The sequence below is a fragment of the Heloderma suspectum genome, chromosome 6 (genome assembly GCF_057233095.1).
Source record: "Heloderma suspectum isolate Gila_16-S chromosome 6, 16-S_ref, whole genome shotgun sequence".
Taxonomy (NCBI): domain Eukaryota; kingdom Metazoa; phylum Chordata; class Lepidosauria; order Squamata; family Helodermatidae; genus Heloderma; species Heloderma suspectum.
Window position 1 is genome coordinate 83,473,276 of NC_139463.1, and position 24,743 is coordinate 83,498,018.

Here is a 24,743-nt window from a genome sequence, read left to right on the forward strand (position 1 = left end):
CTGGAAGTACGCAGAAAGGGTCGGCATGAACTACAGAACTCTGGCATGTGTAGATCTTAACATACCATATCTCTTAGGAAGGCATACTGCTCTCTGTCATGCAAGAACAGATGTCCAGCATTTGAGAATCCAGCCCTTTGGGGGCATGAGAGATTCCCATTGCCCACTCAGCTTGGCTTGCATTCATGAGCTGAGCCATGAGCTTTCCCCGAAATCCAGGAAATTTTTCCAGATTTTGTTTCCTAAACAGAAACTGACATAAATTGCAGCTGCAGTTTGCATGAGCTGTGCAAATTTTGGCCATTATTGGCTTAGTTTGTGTAAATTGCGGCTGTGCAACTTGTGTGATTTGTGAAAATTGCAGCTACAATTTGCACACTTGACACAAATTATAGTCACAATTTGTGCCAATTAAGTAAATTATGGCAGAAATATGAGAAAATTAATGCAAATTGCAGTTGATCTTGGCCCAAATTTCTATATACAAAAAAGAAAATGGAACATCAGCAAGCTGGCTCGACTCAATGCAGATCGAGTCAGGCCAGCTCATGGTGAAACAAGCCCAAGTCTGGAGGGGTGAGCTGATGAAAGGTCAACAAGCTCCAACCCCCTGGACAGATTCTTCCAACATCTCTACTCTCAAACAAGAAGTCTTTGAGCTTCAATAAAGGCATGTTTGTTAGATCCCAGATACAGTCCTAGGGTTGGCTGTCTCATGGAAACCTCTGGGAAACCCAAATTTCAGACTATATTAACTTTTCATGTATACTTAAATAAAGGCCCATAGTTTGAGAAATGCTGCTGTAAACCAAAAGAGCTAATATATTAAGCCAGGCCCAGGCCTATCGTCTCCCTCCCTGGGATCTTGCAGCTGAAGTGCAGACAGAATACTCACAGGAGTTGCATCCATCTCCATTTGCTAGGTGAAGCTACACATATTGAATTTCTACATGTCCTACACCTGGTAAGAGTATCGGGGGCCCTGCCCCTTATAAGAAACTTGGCAGACCCTTCCCTCTAGGAGATACAAGGTTGGAGGGTTGGGAAAAGCCAAACAGCCATACTGAAACCTAGTTTTAAGGTAAAAATGAAGCCAGTTGAAGGAGGCCACCGTCAGATAAAAGCGGTAAACAGTGACCCTATAATGCAAAGATGGGCAGAAAGTGTATCTCAGGATGCTTTGGACTACAGGCTCCCAGTATTCCTGACCTTTGGCCCTGCTGGCAGAGGCTTCTGGAAGTCCAAAACATCTGGAGATCTACCACAGGTAAACAGGCTAAAGAGTTATTCCCCCTTTTCTCTCTCTCCTTCTTCTTTTGAATGAAAGCTACACATTTAAGTAGGGATGGAAGAATCAGCAAGGCTCAAGATCTTCAAAGTTCTCCAATTTCAACCTCGAAGCTTGGATTCTCTTGTTCCCATTCCCAAATGTGACCTTTTTTTTGTTTGGTTTTTTGAATAGAAAAAGTGTGCAGTTGGGAGCACATTTCTTAAAGCACACACTGAAATGTATACTTTCCACCATTGAATAAAATGTGAAAACGTGTCCTCCCCCCAAAAAATAAGCATTGTTAAAACGTCACTTATTCTAGTGAACACATTATTTGAAAGACACAAGCTCAGAGATGTGTGAGCTCTGGCTAACAAATGTGCTTCCATCCATATCTGGAGTTATGAATGGGGCAAGTTCTGATACTTGACATACTGAAATGAAATTCTCGTACGTCCCTATGTTTATGAATGTGTTCTGGAACATCCTTGAAGGGGACACACATGCACACACCAGTGTGTGCCTCTGCTCAGACACGAGTTTAATTATAATTTCTCCCTCTGGATTGCTGCTAAGGGGGCAAGTAAAACGCTAGAGAAAACACCACTGAAACCCAAACAAGAAAGGAGCTGGATCAAGCTCCTCTTCACAGTCACAGACCTTTATTTTTACTGCAAAACAACCATTCTGAAGGAACACGAAAAGACGACTAATCCAATATTTTTTTTCCTGAAGATTTAGCTGCCATCTGATGTTTTATTTCTAGTGATTGCTTCAAAATCTGAGTGGAAGACATAAACATGTGGAATCAAAAGAGGATAGATCCAGACAGGAATGACAAATAGATACCACATTTCCAGCATGAAACACAATGAGCCAAGGGATGTCGAAAATACAGGTACTGATGCCCAAATTTCAGCAGTGTCCATTAAAAATCTGGAATTTTGTTTACAATTTTAAGTTATAGGCATAAAGTCTTGGAGGCGGGGCTAGATATTTTTATCATTTGCTCATCATAATGATTTTTTAAAAAATGTGTGCAACCCAATCCTTGCATTTTTTATTCAGAAATATCTTCTTGTGATCTACAGAGCTTATTTGTCAGGAAGTGCATTTAGGTAGAAATAGTCTTACAATGCAGCCCTATGCATATTTACTTGTGTAAAAGTCCCAATGTATTCAATGGGATTTACTTCTAATTAGGTTTGCATAGAAATCCAAAACACACTTACTTGGGAGTAAGCCCTATTGAACTAGCGGGGACGTCCTTCTGGGTAAGAATGCATGGAATTGTGCTGCTAATACATATTAACTGTTTCTTTCTGACTGAGAAAACTGTGTTATTATGCTTACAGACTTACAGTACAATCCTATATATGTCTATTCAGAAGTAAATCCCAATGACTTAAATCCAATGTTGCATGAGCAGACTTCCACTCATGCAGCAGGACTTCCTCATCCTCTCCTCCTGTCTGCACCCCACCCGAGACCCTCCAAATCTGCTCCAGAGTGTCCCCCAGCCCCTTGGAGCAGATTGTGGGGGACACACACTAGGGGTTGCATGGGGAGCAGAAATCTGTTCCACCAGCATTGGATTCAGTCCCCTGAGTTTAATGAGTCCTACGTGAAGTAAATGGTTATAGGATGGCAGCCAGAGAATATTATTCCACATTTTAAAAAGGATACTTCCTGTTCAGGGATTAGGAACATAGGAAGCCCAGTGTTGTTAGCACTAACTGTTAGTGGCTCTCCAGGGTTTCAGGCAGGATTATTTCTTAGGCCAACTTGCAGATGCCAGTGATTGAACCTGGGATCTTCTGCATGCAACACAAGTGCTCTACCACAGAGCTATGGTCCCGCCATTACTGTGTAAATACGTGAAGGGAAGTACACTAACCCCTCCCCTTCCTTATGCATTTCCATTGCCCTCTACATGTGGAGGGTCACGCTCTGAAAAAGGCAGCATCCTCTATCCATGGAGACTCTCTACACAGATGGAAAAATAAAAGTAAACATTCTAGGCCTATAAAAATGCTTTTAATTTCATAAGTAATGTGCCCCATGGATCAGAAAGAAAGCCACTTTTCCTTGATAAACATTTAAGAAAACAGGCTTGACTGTGACATGTATCCTACCAAAACATATTTTCCTTTCTGCTCTGTTATTCTTGAAAACGGACCATGCTACTTTTTCCCCACAAATATAGTAGATTCATTATTTTCTGTGGCAGTGGCTTTTATTATGAAATAAATTATTAAAATGCATGTTACATATTAACATGAACTAAACACTTGATCAATGTCTGAATTTTAACTTCTCAGCAATGAATAAAAAACTCATCAGTTTTCTGAAGTGAATATCTTCCTTCTTTATAACAGTTTAATTAATTTAGCAAGAACAGTAAAATCAAGAATTGTGTTGGTTTATAATAAGAGCAACGCTGCACAAATGCTGAATGAAAGCTTCTCAAGATAGGGTCTCACAGTTTTTGTTTGATAGATTCACAGATGTAACAAGGTCACTTAAGTTAAAAGGCACATTATTTTATGGTTTGCATTCCTAATAACTGACCGAATATGTGGCACTGGCAGTTTTATTTACTATGATCCACTTGTTTTGTAGAGTGTGAAGAAATGCAGTTCCAAAAGCATCTGTTTGTTTGTTTGCGCATTTGTTTTATTTAGAGAGAGGACTTCCTCATCCTCTCCTCCTGTCTGCACCCCACCCGAGAGACCCTCCAAATCTGCTGTTACATTTGGACATTACCTTTCATTCAAATAATCCTCAAGGCAGCTATCAGTTGATTGTAACAAAACACACACATCCCAGACCCACACCACCTAGCAATCCTTTGTTGCCTTGGCAATGGATGGGGACAGATTGTACTTCCCTGGATCTATGCAGCCCCAGAGTGACAGTTGGAGCTGAGGGCCAAGAAAGACATTGCATTAAAGTTATGGTATGCAGCCACCCTCTACCTTTAAATACAAGGAAGCATGTAGGGCTCTAATCCAGATTCAGAATGCATTTAAACCTTTCTGCCATCTGCTCCCCTTTGGATATTTGCCCACCCACCCCAATATAGGGGGTTTTAAAAATAAAAATCCAATTGCTGCCTATTAAGTTTTTTGTCTTTGTTAAAATCTTGCAAAGGGGGGGTATACTTCCCTCTTCATGCACTCTGGTCCCAATCCATATTTGGGTCCCCATTTGTATTTGGTAATGGAGGAGCTGCATGCTCTGTCTTTATGTAATGTTCAGTTTCAACATGAGTGTATTTTCTGGCAGGGAGGGTATCAGCAAGTTCCCTGGACCAGCTTCCTTTTCTGGCTGGTGAATAGAGCCAGACAGCCATGGTGTTCCTCCAGAGAGGCAGGGGATGCGATGTCCCACTGGCCCTTTCCCCACGGGCCAAAATTTGCACAGTTCCCTGCTATATGTCCACTATGAGCTTGGAGATGTGCTTCTCACACTTAAAAACATATACACATGAGAATATAAGGAGAACCATGCTGGATCAGACTAAAAGCCTATCTAGTCCGGCATTCTGGTCACACAGCAGCCAACTAGCTGCCAACCAGTCAGAACATGAATTCAAAAGTGCCCTCCCACTCATATTCCACCACAACTAATATTGAGAGGCATGCTGCCTGCCTCTGATACTGGAGGTAATTAACAGGCAGCATGATTAGTGGCCATTGGTAGACATATTTTCCAAGAATACAGAAAGGAAAACTTGATTGGCTCCCAGAGTTTGGATCTACTTTGAGTATATGTACCATTGAAAGAGGAAAAGCTCATGAATCTTCTTTGACAATATTTTTGTATTTCTGTCACAGGTTTTCCATGGAAACAAATAATAAACCAAAGTGATGTGGCTGAATTTTGCCTTTGGGGATTTTCCGAAATTCGAGAACTAAGGATTGTACTCTCTGTGATGTTTCTCTCAATTTATTTGACTGCCCTGATTGGGAACTCTCTCCTCATCCTAACCGTCGCCCAGAATCACCATCTTCATCATCCCATGTATTTCTTCCTGGTCAACCTATCTTTCATAGATGCCTGCTATATTTCAACCACAGTCCCTAAATCCATGGCCAATTCCTTGTCCAATAGCCAGGTGATTTCATTCTCTGGATGTGTCTTCCAGGTTTTCTTGGTGGTCACACTAGCCGGGGCTGAGCTGTCCTTTCTCACTGTCATGGCTTACGACCGCTATGTAGCAATCTGCCAACCCCTGCAGTACAGGGTGATCATGAACTGGAATGCCTGCTTCCTAATGTCTGCTACTGCTTGGGTCAGCAATGTAACCAATGCAGCCATACAAACCACCATCACATTGAGGTTAGATTTCTGCCAGTCTAATGTCATTGAGCAATTTTTCTGTGACATCCCTCAGCTATTAAGCATATCTTGCACTGATACAAAGGCATACGAAAGCCTAAATGTTGCCACTGGACTTAGTATAGGCTCATTTTGCTTCATATTTGTATTAGTTTCATACGGTTACATCTTCTCTGCTGTTTTCAAGATACAGTCAGTCCAGGGAAGGCATAAAGCTTTCTCAACCTGCACCCCACACCTAACTTTGTTCTGTATTTTCATTTTCACTGCCATGTTTTCTTACATGAGACCAAAGGCCTTATCCTCTTTACCAGTGGACTTGTTGGCTGCTGTTTTGTATACAGTTTTACCACCACTAATGAATCCTATCATTTATAGCCTGAGAAACAGAGAGATCAGAAAGGCTCTGTGGAACATGTCAGGAAGGAGGTTTGGATTTCATACAGCAACTTCATAGACCTTTACTCTGAAGGTAAAAGCCCCAGTGGTAAGCAGAGCTAAATTTGAGGTATGAGATCAATAGCTCTTTGGCTTCTTTTAGACAGGACTGATAGGAGATTTTTTATATATATATATATATATATATATATATATATATATATATATAAATATATATACATACATACTCACACACACACACACACACAGACTGGATTTGGGCCTTTCTACCTGGTGATTATAGTTCAGACAGTTGGGATTGAGCCAAATGGCATGTCAAAGTCAAGTGGAGGTTGCAATATAGGTTTCTGTTTTAGATATTGTTTCTGAATGATTTTTTTAAAAAAATTCTGGAGTTTTATTTGTTATTGGAATGGATATTTTCATCTATTTTGAGCTGTGATTACCTTATAGTAAGATGAGGCCTATAAATGTTGCTTTATACGGCCTAATTTATAAGGCCTAAAATGTTGCGCTGTGTGTGTGTTTATGTTTTAAGTAAAATGCAAAGACAAGATTTGGATTTCAAATGGTGATATCATGGACTTTATCCAAGAAGGAAGAAGTCCCAATGACAAAAGGGAAATGGTGCAACATTTAGCTAGGTCCAGTGTGCCATGTTTTCACTTCAACATGGTATTTTAAAATGCCAAGAAATGACCCTGTTTCAAAATATTTGTCTACATAACTTAAGAAGTTGGTTCTCCAAAGAGGCATCAATTTTTTCATGAGCATTATCAAATAGGTGTCCACAACAGTCACACCTAGAAGTACTGCAGAAATCTGTTAAACTGGGCTGACCTGAGACCATGGTAGAACAAAGAATAGGGATGCATATATCAAGGAGAAGAGGAACAACAGGATACCACATGGAGCCTGGAACAGCTATGCTAGATCTCTGTTCTTGATTTGTATTTTAATTGGCTAAAATGCCTCTACATTATACACAATGCTTCTGTATTCCTTTATTCTGTATACATCATTTTAGTTTTATACAACTATTCAAGAAATAATATATTGAAGATTAAGAAAGAGTCTTGTGGCACCTTAAAGATGAGCATATTATAGCATAACCCTTCATGGGCACTGTCTATATTATATTACTCACAATCAACCTGTTTCCTAGAAAAGCCTGTAGTAAGATACACACTTCTTATTAAAAGAACCATTCTGTTAAATAAATCATTCCCCCATCCCCACTCCCAGAGACAGGGACAGCTTCTACCTGGTTTTCCAAGTAATTTCCGGAAACAATTAGATGCCATCTAAATTTTCTTAAAATTTAATGTGTATGCCATTTCCCCCCGCCCCCAAATGAATGTGTCCAAAGTGGCTTACAGCATAGGAAATGAATAACAAGAAATATAATTTACAGGACATCAAAAAGCAATAAATATGACAATATTAAAAACATACAATACAAAAATAAGCATAATGTTGGCAGATAAATGCATAGCAGAAATATCAACATCAGTATCTATCTATCTATCTATCTATCATCTATCTATCTATCTATCTATCTATCTATCTTATATCGAATAAAACAGTACAAAAAGCTCACTGGTTCAACAACTGAGCACTAAACAGGAGAGAGAATTAAGCACAATACAAAAATGTTAACACATATAAATAAATCTCCAAATTATAGCACAATGGCAGTAAGGTCATAATAAAAATTTGAAGGTAGGTCCAGCTATTTATGGGAACTTCCAGAAGCTTCTAGGACATTCTTATTAGCAAATGTATTCCAAAAGGTGATTAATCTTTCCCTCTAAATATGACTGGTTAATTGTTATTGCTAGAAAGAGGCTCAAGGGCTAGTGCTCCTTCTTCATGAAACGGGTATACATATAGGTTGTTAGACCAGTGGGACTTTGTATTCATACCATCCATTGAAGACAATATGAGTCAAGTAGGGATGTATGAAACTCCCCTTTTCGCAGAATTTTTTGCGGTGGGAGGGGAGGCGCTCCTTCCCTCCCCCTGAAATCCTTGATGGGGGGGAGGTGATTTGGTCCTCCCCCCTGGAATCCTGCCTGGCCGGCTCTGCTCTGTGGCAGATCCACAGAGCAGCCAGCCAGGGCCATCTGCAGCCAGACTTCCGGCCGCAGACAGGCTGTTGCAGAAGCAAATGTTGCATTTGCGTCCTTCCAGGCTGCTGTGATAGGCTACGTAAGTATTTATGTAGCCTATCACGGCTGGGCAAAAAAAAAAAAAAACACCGGCATACGCAAATGGCGGTGGCTACGGCGGCCATCATTTGTGTTCCCTATTTTTCGCCATTTTATCCTACGTAAATATTTACGTAGGCAGTTACGGCGAAAAAAAAGGGAACCGCAAATAGTGTAGTGGGCGCTATTTGCATCCTTTTTTGTTTCGCCATTTTATCATATGTAAATATTTACGTAGGCTTTTACGGTGAAAAAAAAGGAATGCAAATAGCGCCCACTATGCTATTTGTGGTTCCCTTTTTTTCGCCATAATTGCCTACATAAATATTTACGTAGGATAAAATGGCGAAAAATAGGGAACACAAATGATGGCCGCCGTAGCCGCCGCCATTTGCGTACGCCATTTATTTATTTATTTTTGCTTGGCTTGCCATGATAGGCTACGTAAATACTTACATAGCCTATCACAGCAAAGACCAGGATGCAAATGGTGGCTGCGACAGCCGGTCGAAAGACCAGCTGCCGCTACCCGGAAATCCGCCCCAGGTAAGCTTCATCCAGGGGGGAATCCGTGGGGGAGGTGGGGGGGCAGGCCATTCCACCACGGGTTTCGGGGGGCCGAATGCCACTGCATTTGGCCTCACTGAAATCCATGGTGGAATTCTCTGCCATCCCTAGAGTCAAGAGTACTGTAGAGGTTCTCCCTTCACTTGAAGAGCAGAAGAGATTTCTGTAGGGATGTACGAAACACTTACCTTGCTCCATTCCGGGGCATCCGCAGTGGTGGGAGGTGCTCCGTCCCTCCCCCCGGAATCCTCTCTGGCCGGCTCTTCTCCGTGGCAACTCCACGGAGCCACCGGCTAGGGCTGGCCACGGCCAGAATTCCGGCTGCTGCCTGGCTACTGTGGCCACAAATGGTGGCCACTATGCCAGCTGACATTTGCGTCGCTGCCAAGACGTGATAGGCTAAGCAAGTATTTACATAGCCTATCACAACAAAAGCCATTTGCTGCCATTTGCGCCCCTGCTCTTTGCTGTGATAGGCTACATAAGTAATAACGTAGCCTATCACGAAAGGCAGCCACACAAATGGCGGCTGCTACGACAGCCGCCATTTGCAGCCGCAGCAGCCCGGCAGCGGCCGGGAAACCAGCCGGAGCCACCGCCACTGCCAAAGCCGGCGCTGCATCCACTGCCGGAACCGCTGGAGCTGCAGCATCCGCCACCAGGTATGCTCCGTCCTGGGGGGATTCCGCAGATGGGGGAGGCTGTTCCATCATGGATTCCAGGGGCCCAGATTCTTTAGAATCCAGCCGTACTGGAGTCCGTGGCATAATTCTCTGATATGCCTAGATATCTGGAAGGTGCACCAGCTATACTGACATGTCTTCATAAATAAATTGTGCTGGTGTGAGCTAAGAACCATTTTCCTTCACCTATTATTCATATAGGTAACATATGGTATTCTCTATTTGTATGCATTTGTTTTGGATCCAAGAAGATATCCATACTATGTCTTTTGGGAAACCCAAACACTCCTACTGATAGATTCCAGAAAGTTCTAACCTACTGCTCTCTGACACTTATTTGTTCATCCCCACTGACTCCTCTACAATTTTTTTTTAATTTGAAATAGAACAAATCACATTTGGATTGGTTTTAAATCAGCTGTGTTCATGCTGTTATGAGGCCTTCTATTATGAAGTGTCCAGTTCTGTTGAAGAGTGTGCTCCTGTTTGCCTTGTTTCTTCCTTTTGTTATTATACATCCCTGTCATGTCCATACTGTGACACAAGCTTTCTAGCTGAGAGATCAAAAACATACTTGAAATGGATTAACATCTGAGTAGGGATGGCGGAGAATTTCACCACCGATTCCAGGGAGGCCGAATACCAGCGCATTCAGCCCCTTGGAATCCATGGTGGAGTGAAGCCCCCCCCCCAGTGAAATGTGCATGGAATGGAGCTTACCTGCTGCCATTCGCCGGTGCTTTGTGAATGCATTCGCCTCCTCATGAATGCCGTGATAGGCTACATACGTATTTACATAGCCTATCATGGCTAATGCAGGGATGCCATTTGCATCCCTGCAGACACCGTGATAGGCTATGTAAATACTTACATAGCCTATCATGGCAAAAGGCAGGAATGCAAATGGAAGCCGCTATGCCATTTGCATCCCTGCCTTTTGCCGTGATAGGCTATGTAAGTATTTACGTAGCCTATCACGGCAAAAGGCAGGGACGCAAATGGCAGTGGCTACAGCAGCCAGCATTTGCATCCCTGCACTGCCCAGCAGTGGCTGGATGTCGCTGCGGACGGACCCAGCCAGCAGCTCCGCAGAGTTGCGGTGGAGTGGAGCCAGCCGGTGAGGATTTCAGGGGGAGGGACGGAGCGCCTCCCCCCCATCGTGGATGCCACAAAACGAAATGGTAAGTGACATTCTTACATCCCTACATCTGACAACTATCTAAGAACCATGTTTTTGCTTCTTCAGCCTTTAAATTAGGATACTGTATTAGCTGCCATGCTATTTTGGTATATATTTCTGTATATGTATGATGTTATGTTCTAAAACTACTATTCTGTACTCAAAAAAAATGTTGTTGTTTAATAAAGATGTTCGGCTGGGTGTATGCAAGTATCTGGGCCTCACAAAGCAGCTGATCTGCATGTCCAGTCGCTCCAAGGATAGAGCATCATTACCTTTCACATGGCCTCAGTCTGGACAAGCAACATCTAGTCCCTGTCTGACCATCCAAGCCTTCTTAGACTCAGATACAGTATAGATGGGCTTTGAGTCTGATTGCTCAATGCACAGACCTTAGCAGCCAATGACTCATTCATCTAAGGACAGAGTCTGGAACTCCTGTTTTGACTGGGCAATTCTCATCTGATCTCAGAAGCTAAGCAGGGTCAGCCCTGGTTAGTACTTGGATGGGAGACTGCCTGGGAATCAGCCTTCCTTCACTGAGCAGTGGGTTGGACTCGATGGTCTTGTAGGCTTCTTCCAACCCTATGATACTATGTTCCTATATTGTTCTGAAGGCACATTGTGGCTTTGTGGGACCATAATCAGTTTCACACACCTCCCTTGTTTAAGCCATGTGAAACTCTATCCTTGGGTGAATCTTAATTTGATTCATTATCTCAGGTCATGGCACCCAAGAGGACAAAGAAGTTAGGAAAGGCCCCTGAAAGGCTAAGGCCCCATCCACTGTGACAGATCCAGATCTCGTATAAGAATCAATCCAAAGGAAGGGTGGGGATACTGACTGGATCTCTTTAAAGTAGGGGTGTCAACTTCTTCTTTTCATTCCAGGGGACAAATTCTATTTCGGAGAAGTTTTCAGGGGGTGCATTCCAGTAGTGGGTGCAGCCAAACATAAATACCCCCCCACACACACACACACACACACACACACAGCCAGCACATTTTAGCTTAAAGCTCCTATAGTAGCTAAGCTTTAGGAAAGGCTTTTCAATATTTTATGATGGGGGAAAACTGCATATAATCTCGGAAACCACCATATGATTTGAGATTTGTGAACCCACCTCCATTTGGGTTCTCCAGGTGCCTGCCCAGCCCCCGCTCCGTGATCACCATTTTTTGAAAAATAAAATGGCGATCCCAAAAATGTGCATATTTGTGTATGCATGAAAATGTGCATTTCACATGTGCAAATACATGCATTTGTCAAAATGTGCATTTCTGCATATCCAAATTTGCACATGTGCAAAATGAGCATTTTTGTAGGGATGGCTGTAGGGATGTACGAAACGGACTTACCTTGACCCGCAGCTTTTTTCGCGGTGGGGGGGGAGGTGCTTTGCTTCTCCCCCAAAGTTCATGCGAGGGGGGGTGTCTTCCCGCCTTGCCCGGCCGAAATTCAGGCTGGGGAGAAGCGCCCCATCTCCCCGGCTGCGAACTTCAAAAGAAAAGTAAAAAAAAAAAAAGCCCCGTGATAGGCTACGTAACGATTTACGTAGCCTATCACGGCTAGATCTGCAAAGTCAGCCGTGATAGGCTAGGTTAATCGTCACGTAGCCTATCACGGGTGACTTAAAAAAAAAAAAGCGCGTACGCAAATGGCGGCCCCCATAGGGAGCCGCCATTCGCGTTCCTTATTTGGTCCCTGTAGTCTACGTAAAGATTTACATAGACTACGGCGAAAATAAGGGCAACGCTATTTGCGTTGCCCTTATTTTCACCGTAGTCTACGTAAATCTTTACGTAGACTACAGGGACCAAATAAGGGACACTAATGGCGGCTCCCTATGGGGGCCGCCATTTGCGTACGTGCTTTTTTTTTTTTCTTCAAAGTCACCCGTGATAGGCTACGTGACGATTAACGTAGCCTATCACGGCTGACATTGCAGATCTAGCCGTGATAGGCTACGTAAATCATTACGTAGCCTATCACAGGGGCGTTTTTTTTTTTTTTTTACTTTTCTTGTAATGGTGGTGGCAGCAGCCGGTCAAAAGACCGGCTGCCTCCCCCGCCCCTGACGAAGACCTGCCAAACCGCCTCCGGGACCCGCCGCCGGGAGCGACATTCGTAAAAGGTAAGTCCCATCCCGGGGGAGGGGTGGGGGGGTGGCGGAGAATTTCTCCCCGAACCTTCAGAGGACCAAATGCGTTGGCACTCGGCCCCCCAAAGTTTCGGGGAGAAATTCTCTCCCATCCCTAGATGGCGGAGAATTCCGCCACGGACCCCAATGAGGTATCCAGGGTGAGTGGTGGAATGGCACTACTCACCTCTGCCTCCCTGAGGACCCATCCAGAGCTGGATCCTCCCCATGGTGATCCTGTGGAGCTGCCTCCGGAGCGCCAGCAATACGGCCACCATTGCCATATCGCTGACTGAGGGGGACTGTCTCCGGATACAAATGGCATCCATTTGCGGCCGTAAAGGTCTTGTTATTGTTCAGTCATTAAGTCATGTCTGATTCTTCGTGACCCCATGGCCCATAGAACACCAGGCCTTCCTGTTCTTCGCTCTCTCCCGGAGTGTGCCATACATGGCTGCATTTAGCTTAAACTAAGACCTCTACGGCCGCAAATGGCATAGTAGATGCCACTTGACTCCCTGCTTTTTCACATGATAGGCTACTCAAATATTTGTGTAGCCTATTGCATGAAAAAGCAGGGACGCAAATGGTGTCCAGTATACCATTTGCGGTTGTACAGGCCTTAGTTTGAGATAAAATCAGCCATTTACGGCTGCATTTACCTTAAACTAAGACCTTTATGGCCGCAAATGGCATACTGGATGCCATTTTCATCTGCAGTCCATCAGCCCAGCCAGGGTCTGATGTTCTGCAGCCCTACTGTAAAGGTTTGATAATCCCCCAAACAAAGGAATTAAATCATGTCAACAACTGTAGAATGGCTTGTGAAAACTCAAACGGGTTCTGCAAAACATTTAGGCATCTGGAACAGAAAAAAAATGCTGCCCCAGACTGTGCCAGAATCGTGGATGACACATGTGTGGTTTTCATCTTCTTATCCTCATGACAACCAAATCCGGTAGATTAAGCTGTGAGAACACTATTGAAAATATTCTGGCATTATTTAAATATTCAAGGCACAGGAGACTGCTGTGCATGAAAAGTAAGATCTACACCATTCTGGCTCAATCACAAACTGTAGCTCAATGAAACATATGAGAAACCTGTTCAGAAGCTAAGGTTTAATTTCTCCCACTGAGATGTGGAGGGCTCAGGGGAGCAGGTCTCTGAAACACAAACAAATAACAGAGATGAGTAAAACTCATCTGCGCAGGTCCAATATCTTACTACCAAGAAAACCTAAGCTACAATGGTGAGTAACTAATCTTGTTCTTTAAAGAGTAGTTAGTCTGCTTGCTGACATGGTTCTGGCCACTGGAGCAAACCCTTAGTGAAAGATGAATACATGGATTGTTAGAGAAATTGAATGGGGTAGCTATGATATGAAACCAGTGATGAAATCAAAATACATTGTTATTATTTTAACTACAGTTACTGTTCCTGTTTTATTCCCACTGTTTTACAGTGGGGTCACTGTGGACAAAGTCATGTTGAGCAAAGACAATGGGTTGGATCCAGACTTGGTTGTACTTAGAGAGTAGACCCATTGAGATAAATGAGACTTGAGTCAATCATGATGAACTTGTCCCATCAACTTCAATGGGTCTGCTCTAATTTTAACTAGTGCCATGCCAAAAATTTCCCCCACATTTTTTTAGACCATTCTCATCCAATTGTATAGAAAAATAAATTGCTTTTGAAAAGAAATTCAAAGGAGGAGAAATTTGAGAGAAATTCTCATGGTTTGGCTTTCGGGTTCTTGTGCTTACCTTACCTATGAGGTGGCTGAGGAGTGTGCATGAGTGTCCTGTCTGTCATTGTATAATCTCTGTGGCAGCCTGTAGCCTCCTCAGCTTCCTGCACTTCAGTTAAAGCCATTGTGAGGAAGACATCCTGAGGCGATTCCTCCCCTGGGGCTTTTTCAGTTGAAAAAGTGTAGGTGGCCTAGGAGGTAGGGATGGCAGAGAATTCCTCCATGGATTTCAGTGAGGCTGAATGCACTGGCATTTGGCCCCCCAAAATCCGTGGCAGAATGGCTTGCCCCCCTCCCCCCCAATGGAATCCCCCCGGGACAAAGCTTACCTGGGGTGGGTGTTCCGGATGGCGGCGGCTATGGCGGCAGCTCCGGCTGGTCTTTCGACTGGCTGCCGCAGCCACCATTTCCATCTTGGTCTTTGCCGTGATAGGCTCCATAAGTATTTACGTAGCCTATCCCGGCAAGCCAAGCAACCCCCCCCAAAAAAAACCCGTGTACGCAAATGGCGGCGGCTACAGTGGCCACCATTTGTGTTCCCTATTTTTCGCCGTTCTAGCCTATGTAAATATTTACATAGGCAATTACAGTGGAAAAAAAAGGGAACTGCAAATAGCATTGTGGGCGCTATTTGCATTCCTTCTTTTTTCGCCGTTTTATCCTATATAAATATTTACATAGGCTTTGACGGCGAAAAAAAAAGGAACGAAAATAGCGCCCACTATGCTATTTGCGGTTCTCTTTTTTCCCGCCGTAATTGCCTACATAAATATTTACATAGGATAAAACGGCGAAAAATAGGGAATGCAAATGGCAGCCACCGTGGCCACCGCCATTTGCGTACGCTTTTTTTTTTTTAGCGTGCCGTGATAGGCTACGTAAATACTTACATAGCCTATCATGGCAGCCTGGAAGGACACAAATGGTGGCCGCTACGGTGGCTGCCATTTGCATTCGCAGCAGCCCGTCCGCGGCCAGAACTCCGGCTGCGGACAGCCCTGGCTGGCTGCTCCATGGAGCCACCGCAAAGCGAAGCCAGCTGGGCAGGATTCCGGGGGGGAGGACCGGATCGCCTCCCCCCTGTTGAAGATTCCGGGGGGAGGGACAGAGCAAAGGTAAGTGAGTTTCATACATCCCTACTAGGAGGCTGCAGAGCAATGGAAAGATGTGCAATAGAGAGAGAAACCACACACAGCACCCTCGGCTACCTCACGGTGATTAGCTAAGCTCAAAAATACCACCAAAAGAAATTCAAAACTCTGCCTAAGAAAAGTGGAAGCCTCAACACAGTTGATACTGTTGCTACTTACAGAAGCAGTGTGATAAACCAACAACCCTTAGGGGAAAAAAAGAAGAAAGAACCTGCGCTACCACTCCTGCCGATAGTGAGCCCTGTCTGTGAGAAACTCTTGGAGAATTTCTCGTCCCCTAGGAGAAATTTGGTGAAATTTCTCTGCCCACGAATAGGCTGGAGAAGTTTGAGAGGACTTTTGTGCACAGCTCTAATTATAACCAAATCTGGATCCTCTGTATTCACAATGCAAAAATAAAGGAAGATTCAATGCATGGTTTGCTTGATTGCTACTTATACGATATATCAAGTTTTGGGTGCCTTGTTAGTTAATATTTTGCATTTTTATGTAAACCTCATAGAAAAGGCCACAATCCAGTAGGATTCCTCATGGAAATGAAAGGGAACTGACTGTGAGCACAACTGCTGGAGAATCATCCGCTGGATTGTGCCCAAAATTCATCCTACTCAATAGCTGTTACTACTATGACACTAATCAGAGCTAGGGATGTTGGAGAAATCCACAACAAATCCAAATGAGTTTGGATTTCTATGAATTCAGCCTGTGGATTTTGCAGTGGATCAGCTTTTCCTGAGTTGCACAGATCCTGTAGACTTGCAGACCATTTTTTTAAAAAAACTTTCTGGAATTTTATTTTACACACATTTAGTCATACAAAAATATGTAAAAACAGCAACACACACATCAGCTGAAAATGTGCATTTCCACCCTGGCTAAAGCATAAAAATGGACATTTGGGGTGGGGGATTTGCACATTTTCACAACTGCAAATTTGTGCAGGTGTGAATTTCCAATTCGGGAAATTGGAAAAAATCTAACTCTGCCAATGAGCAGGTGACAGAATGAAAGGCACCTTGCAATCTGTGAATTGCAGACAGAATGGATTTTACAAAATCCATACATCCCTGATCAGAGCTTAAATAAATATCTATAATAATTCAAAATGTGCAAGGCTTTCCAATATCTCTATCTTGGTTCTCTGCATGAGACATTTCAATTCAAATTTGCATTTTGAATGTGTCATTTTTACCTTGAAAATGCAAATAATTGAGACTTCTGGGCATGTCTTGGTCATTTTGCTTTTGGCAAGCTTCATCCATGACAGTGCATGAGCTATTGTGTCAAATGCTGATTACCATCACACGTCATATTGTATTAGATTTGGAGAAGCAAATCCATATCAGCAGTATAATTTCTGAACTGGTTCTATTGCTGAAGGAGCTTTAAAATCACATACAGGTTTGTTTTTGTTTTTGTTTTGTTTTTTAAAGTAGGAATACAATAACAGCAATACAGCTTGTGAGGACGAGGGAGATGGCCTTTTCTGTGGTGGCCCCCACTCTGTGGAATTCCCTCCTTAATGACTGCCACCATGCCCCCTCTTTGATGAGCTTCTGCCGGGCTTTGAAAACCTGGCTGTTCAGGCAGGTGTTTTGCGTGGGTTTGGGTTTTTTTAAAACAATGTTGTTTTGTTTAGTTGATCATGTAAATTTGTTGTTTTTTGTATTGTTATTTGTGTTGTACACCGCCTAGAGTGGCCAGGTAGCTGGCCAGATGGGCAACTAATAAAGCCAATAAATAAATAAATAAATGACTCATAGTAGTGATTATCCAATTATCTGTTTGAAAATGTTGAACATGAAACTTCAATAAGGACTTATGACAGTTCTTAATAGTTTTTAATATGTATTTATATATGGAGATACAATGCATACATGAAAGTATACAGACACACACATAGAGGACACAGTTGGCAGCTTGACCAACTGGTTGATCAGAAAGAGGTGGAACAGTGAGGTGCAGCTTTGACTTCTACAAGTTTCCTCTTTGGCTTCTAGTAAAGTCTGTACTTTTCAGAAGTCATAGCTGCTGTCAGAAATGGAGGAAGGGAAGCGGGATGGCAAACCAAAACCTGCTGGTTCTAGTACCCACCCTTCAAGTTTCTCATGTGTCTGGGAAGACAACTTCAGGACCAGCCAGATAGGGACGTGTGAGAATTTTGTTTCAGTTCACAAATCAATTGAAAATAGGGATGGGTGAACAAACAATGTTTGAGCCCACCAAGATTCTCTCAACAGTGTCTCGCCACTTGTCTCACACCAATTTAGGTTCACTTTGGGGACTCCATGCTCATTTTGCACAAATGGGGAAATTGTGCAAAATGAACAGTGATTGAATGTGAAAGTTGTGCAACATCCCCAAATTTGTGCAAATTTCCAAAGCTGTGAAAATTCCCCCCAGTAGACTAAGGTGGGGCTGATTGAGAAATGTGTGCGAATCGAAAGGGAAAAGTTGCGCAAATCTAACACAAGCACATGTTTGATAATTTGCTGACATTTTTGGCATTCACGTACTCACAGTCATGTTCAGGAGTGCAAACAGGGCTCTCATGTTTTGCAAGCAGAAATGAAATTTTTGTACACCCCTACTCAAAAATATTCCATTCGCAACCTCAAATGTAAACATGAACAGAGCCCATGTTCTCTGAAAATGTAATTGGGTATTGGCACTGAGACCCTGGACCACATTTTCTTTGAGATGTGTGGTGGAAGGGAGGAGGAAACTGCCTGCTCTTCAGCTGAACAAGACCTACCTACTGCAACTACCTGTAAGCACTACCTGTTCCAGGTCTGGGTCAGCTGTTGGGCAAGATGCTGTCAGTGGGCTTGCTTCTCCTCGTGGGCCCACCTCCTCCTCCCTGCTACTGCCTGTCCACTTTTGTAACCCTCTGGTCCCACTCAGCATAAACTCCCAGAATGATATACAGAGGGTACACCATGCAAAGGTTATGGCTCTTTATCTTCTCTCCTCACACTTCTCACTTTGAGAAGTCAGATGTGCAGGTATCAATAGCAAGGAGAAGAAGAAGCAGAGCCATGAGGTTCCAGGGAACAGCAGTGGACCCCTAGTATCGGTCCTCAGCGGGTGACCGACAAAATGCCAACCCCTGCCACCAGCTTTACCAGTAACATTTGAAATGGGACTGTGTGTCTCTTAAAAGTAATAGTTCCCTATCAGGTTTGGAATTCACAAACCATATTCCCCTTTGCTCTCTTGCTGATGGTTCTTTGCCTCCGAAATTTCCTTTGCCAGCAGCATTTCCACCTTGTTTTACCTGGACAGTCTCTTCTGCCTTATACAGAGGATGATGTGAAAAAATTAAGCATTACTTTATAACCCCCTACTAGAATAAGCTTCATCTGATTAAAGTCTTTATGTTGGTATCATGTTAAAGGCTTTGATGTGTGACTGGAAGAAACCTGCAGAGCCTATTTGTTTGTCCACATTTCACAGGGGTTCATATTCATGGGCTCTTCAAAGGGTCCCCTGTGGCAATACACCTGACTATTTAAAAGCTCCATGACAAGCATGCCCACATTTGCAGAGAAGGACCCTGATGGAACCCCCCACTGTTTTTTGAGGGATACAAATATAATATTCGTTATATTTTGCCACATATGCTGCTTTGAATTGCACAGGGAGTCTACCCCTCAAAAAAGCAGAACCCCCAACACTAGGGATGGCACTAGTGCCTGACTGGGTCCAGGAACCTGCTGAATCCCACTCCATGCATGCCCCCAAACCTGGCTCGGTGAACCTCCACCCTGCCCCCCACACCACACAAGAGGCCAGGACTTATGGCACCTGCCAGTCTCCTTGTGAGCCCCATTTTAGCCCAAGATGGGGACTCTGTATTTGTAGATCTACTGTTGTGCACAACGGTGGCCATAAAGGGTCATTGCAGCCATATTAGAGGCCTCTAATATGGTTGAAATGGCCCTTCACTGCCACCTTTGTTTGCTGTAATAGATCTATGAAAAATAGAGTTCCCATCTTGCACTAACATGGGGCTTGCATGGAGACCGGGTTGGCAGCTAAACAGTGAAGCCCCTCCCCCCCGGTCCTATTGGCTCAACCCACGCTGCTCTCTGGGTCTGGTAAGAAGTAGGGGTTGGGCACAGAAAGTTCAGGGTGGGCACAGGGGGTTCCATCTATCCCTACCCACCACCATATACCCATATCTAAGAATACATGCTGCTAAAACAAGCACAAGGATGACAAACAAAAGTCATGAGATACCCCTTTCATTAACTTTTTTTTTTTTTGCCTTTGTCTCCACAGACTTTTTCCAAGCAAGCAAATGGCAAATCAAACATCTGTGACAGAGTTTGTGCTTCTGGGATTTTCTGATATTCGAGAACTACAGATTTTATACTTTGTGGTGTTTCTCTCCATTTACCTGGTAGCCCTGCTAGGCAACTTTCTTATCATCAGAACTGTCATCCAGCATCACCATCTTCATAGTCCTATGTATTTCTTCCTGGTCAACCTATCTTTTGTAGATGTTGGCTACATTTCAACCACTGTTCCAAAATCCATGGCAAACATGTTGGTAGATGATAAACTCATCTCATACTCTGCATGTGTGACACAGGTTTTCCTGGTTACCACATTTGGAGGTACTGAGCTGGGTCTCCTCACGGTCATGGCTTATGACCGCTATGTAGCAATCTGCTATCCTCTACAGTACAGCTTGATCATGAACTGGAAGGCCTGTTTCAAAATGGCAGCTGCTTCTTTGCTGTGCAGTGCAATCAATGGAGGGGTACATGCTGCAAAGATATTCAGTTTACGCTTCTGTTCCTCCCATGTTGTTGAGCAATTTTTCTGTGATACCCCTCAGTTATTACAGATATCTTGCTCTGATACACAGCCCATAATCTGGTATATGTTTGCCTTTGTAGTTGTTGCAGGCTGTCCTTGCTTTTTGCTTGTATTGATTTCCTATATTTACATATTCTCTACTGTGTTCAGGATTCAGTCACCTCAGGGCAGAGGTAAAGCCTTCTCCACCTGCACACCACACTTGACTGTATTTTCTGTATTTTTTACTACTTCCATATTTTCTTATTTGAGACCAAAGTCTTTGTCCTCTCTGCCACTGGATCTGTTGGGTGCTGTTTTGTTTGCAATTCTGCCGCCACTATTGAATCCCATCATTTATAGCCTGAGAAACAGAGAGATTCAAGTTGCTCTGTCAAAAATGTTTAATAAGAAGATTATACTGTAGAGTGGACTGTGTCATAAGTTACATAGGGCATATGAATCATGTTTTGCATTGCCCCAAGAAGTGATGGATAACTCAGGTGGGTCCTTGTTGCGCTATAGACTGCATCAGCCTCATTACAGAATAAATGTGTAGGTATCCAACACTCTTCAGGCATGCTCATAGAGAATTGGTTTATTTATCATACTACACATACTTTATGTAATGTTCCTACCCTCCATCTGTATTTTGGAATAAAGTGATGTTTTGCATGAGAAGTGGGCAACTATACCTATGATGTTGCCTGTGTTAAATATGGCCCTGTTCAGACACACATTGGGGAAGAGTGATTAGGCTAACCATGCTGCAGGGTGGTTAGTGCTAACCACTGCGAGAGCCCCTGCCACACGTGAAGCTAACCATGGTCCACTGCATGGTTAGCCTAATCGCTGTCTAATCACCCTCTCTCCTACAGTCCTCCTGCAGTCCGCTCCATCATGCTTCCCAGCATCCTCAGTGGTTCACATGGCTATTACAGAAGCATGGCTGCTGATGGCTGTTGGTGAGCATTTTCTTCCTTCTTCCTGCTCCCCTTACAGAAATAAGCCAAAAAAAAAGGTGGAAAATTGTGCAAAAATCTCCATCCATATCACTAAAATGCACATTTGCACAAAATTGTCATATATCTCTAAAATGCACAATATCCCCATGTATTGATGTAGTGATTTTGTGCAGATGCACATGTATGTGTTTCAGCAATATGGTGATTTTTGCACAATTTTCTGCTGTCTTTATTTTATTTTATTTTCCTTATTTCTTTAAGGGGAGCAGAAAGAAGGAAGAAAATGGCTGCTAAAAGCCTGTAATGGCCATTTTGGGCTGCTCTTGCTGCGGAACACTATGGAAGTGCTCTGTTAACCATGGGGGGCTGTTCAGATATCATGCTAAGCCATTGTTAGCACCACTACCCATCTTGCAGTATGTGGTTAGTGTGTGTGGTGTGTGCATGGTTAATAAACCACCATGGTTGGGTCTGACCCCCCCATTCAAACATCACACTAAGCCACCATGGTTAGCTCAAAAACACTAACCATCATGGCTTAGCATGATATCTGAACAGGCTCATAAAATCATATTTAAAGAATACATGCAATTTCTTTCAGGAAGAGACTCTTATTAATATTTAGGTTAAAACATTTATTGAGCACTGTATTAAATAGCTGCAAAATATCTAAAAGTCATTTAAGGGCAAGTGGCACACATGACATTGAGGACAGGGCAGTGTTGCAATCCTGGTCCATTCTTCTTCATGAATTTTAGGGATGTACAAAAGGGACTTACCTTGTCCCGCAGCTTGCTTTGCGGTGGGGGGGGGGAGGCGCTTCGCTTCTCCCCCCGAAGTTCAGGGAGGGGGGGAGGCGCCCCGCCTCACCCAGCCGAAATACAGGCCGGGGAGAAGTGCCCCGTCTCCCCGGCCGCGAAAGAAAAAGTGGGGGGGGGGGAAACCATGATAGGCTACGTAACGATTAATTACGTAGATTTCCAAAGTCAGCCATGATAGGCTACGTAAATCGTCACGTAGCCTATCACGGGTGACTTTGGGAAAAAAAAAAGCGCGTACGCAAATGGCGGCAGCCCATGGGCGCCGCCATTTGCGTTCCTTATTTTGGCATGTCTAGTCTACGTAAAGATTTACGTAGACTACGGCGAAAATAAGGGAACGCTATTTGCGTAGACTACCCGGGACCAAATAAGGAACGCAAATGGCGGCGACCCATGGGCACCGCCATTTGCGTACATGCTTTTTTTTTTTCCAAAGTCACCCGTGATAGGCTACGTGACGATTTACGTAGCCTATCATGGCTGACTTTGGAAATCTAGCCGTGATAGGCTACGTAAATCATCACGTAGCCTATCACGTGTGTGTGTGTTTTTGTTTTTACTTTTTTATTTTGTAATGGCGGTGGCGGCAGCCGGTCGGGAGACCAGCCGCTGCCCCCGCCCCCGCTGAAACGCTGCCAAACCACTGCCGGGACTCGCTGCCGAGAGGGACATTTGGGCACGGTAAGTCCCATCCTGGGCGGGGCGGGGGGCCAGCGGAGAATTTCCCCAACACTTTCAGGGGACCGAATGCATTGGCACTCGGCCTCCCAAAGATTCGGGGAGAAATTCTCCACCATCCCTAAATTTGTCCAGGCAGTATAATGGCTCACTAGGACTTTGTTTAATCATAGATCATGATAGAACTAAATATGAACAGATGTGCATGTCTAGAGTACTGCCTCCAACTTTGAATAAGAAGATGTTTTGATGTCTTTGGTTAATTTTTTATTGATGTTGAGACTGAGCTGCTTTGATGTCTGGGGAAAAAATGGAACATAACCTCTCTTTTTTTTTTCTTTTTTTTAAAGAACAAATGTAGTACATGAAACTTGAAGCAATTAATTTTACTCTCATGTGATGTACCTTAGTGAAATTCTATGCAACAATTATTCAAATTTTAAATCACAGTATTCATATTGAAGATAACAGGAATAGATTTGAGTCCACTAGCAGGCTCTTTTGCATAAGATCAATTCCAAGGAATTTGGGCAGGGCAGTTTTGGGGCAATCTGGAGATTAGAGAACCATGTTCTCACACCGTGAAAAGGAGCTACTTTTACAGCAATCTTTTAAGGTGGTTCTGCGAATACAGGCAAAGGATTTCCACCAATCATCAGTGGTAATTATTATATTCCCTGCTTTGGCTCAGCACCATTTCATTGATTCGTTTGCCCAGGAAGCATCACCCTTATTCTGATTTGGCCTCATGAACATGCGATGTAGTCTATTTGATTAGGATATATAATCAAATGTCTAAAAGTGGTGTCTAAAATGAAATGGGAGGGATGGCAATGTTTCCTGGTCTTACTCTGGCATTCATATGTCACCAAGAGGGGCAGGAAGCACAGTTGCTGCCACCACCAGATGGTGGAACAGGTGACAAAAAGGGCAAAAGGGGGAAGTTTAATGAAAACTCCTTGCTTGGTGTGGGTAATTCCTATCTCACTGTAAATATTGCTATGTGGGACCACAGTCAGTTTCACCACTCCCTTTTCTAAATTGTGCAGAACTCTACCTTTGGGTCAATTTTAATTTGCTATCACAGATCATGGCACCCAATAGAACAAACAAGTTAGGAAAGGCCCCTATAAGGCTAAGGTTCCCATTGAAGTCTAATGGATCCAGCATAAAGATACATCCAAGGGTTTGGTAGAGCTACTGGCTGAATCTTCGAAAAGGCTTGTTGATTCCCACAAAAAAGGAATTCATTTCTGTCAAGCCATCTAGTCTAGATTGTGGAATATGGACTGGATTCAGCCAACCATTTAGGGCTATGAAAGAGAAACGTTGCTGCTCCATGATGTGCCAGAGTAATGGATGATGCACATGTGGGTTTTTTTCACCTTATCCTCACAACAATTAGAATAAGTAGGTTAAGCTGAGGGACCATGACTATTTCTACAGTGATCTTCTAGACATGTTGAAAGCACAAGAGACATCTGTGTATACAGAGCAAGACTTATGCCATTCCAGGGTACTTTTCCAACTTTAGTTTGACGAAACATATGGGACACTTGAACAGCAGGTGAGTTTAATTTTTCCCACTGAGACTGCTGATGCATGAAGAGCATTGGAGAGCAGGTCCCTGAAGCTCAGAACAATACCAGAGATGAGTAAAACTCATGTGAACGACTCCCACATCTTACTGCCAAGAACAGCTAAGCTGCAAAGGTGAGTAATCTTATGACATTGGTCTATGAAGATCAGCTTATTGTTATGTTTCTGGCTAATGG

General features: G+C 43.5%; 2 protein-coding genes across 2 annotated transcripts; both read left to right on the top strand.

Moving 5' to 3' along the window:
• The first annotated feature begins 524 nt into the window (after positions 1 to 524).
• Positions 525 to 6,071, top strand: LOC146341565 (olfactory receptor 14I1-like). The gene is made up of 2 exons (XM_084807542.1): positions 525 to 576; positions 5,110 to 6,071. The coding sequence occupies exons 1-2, from the start codon at positions 525 to 527 to the stop codon at positions 6,069 to 6,071; spliced, it is 1,014 nt and encodes a 337-aa protein (XP_084663668.1).
• A 13,930-nt stretch (positions 6,072 to 20,001) lies between these two features.
• Positions 20,002 to 20,931, top strand: LOC146341566 (olfactory receptor 14A2-like). Its single transcript, XM_084807543.1, has one exon. It carries the CDS (start codon positions 20,002 to 20,004, stop codon positions 20,929 to 20,931), a length of 930 nt encoding a protein of 309 aa, XP_084663669.1.
• The last annotated feature ends 3,812 nt before the right edge of the window (positions 20,932 to 24,743 follow it).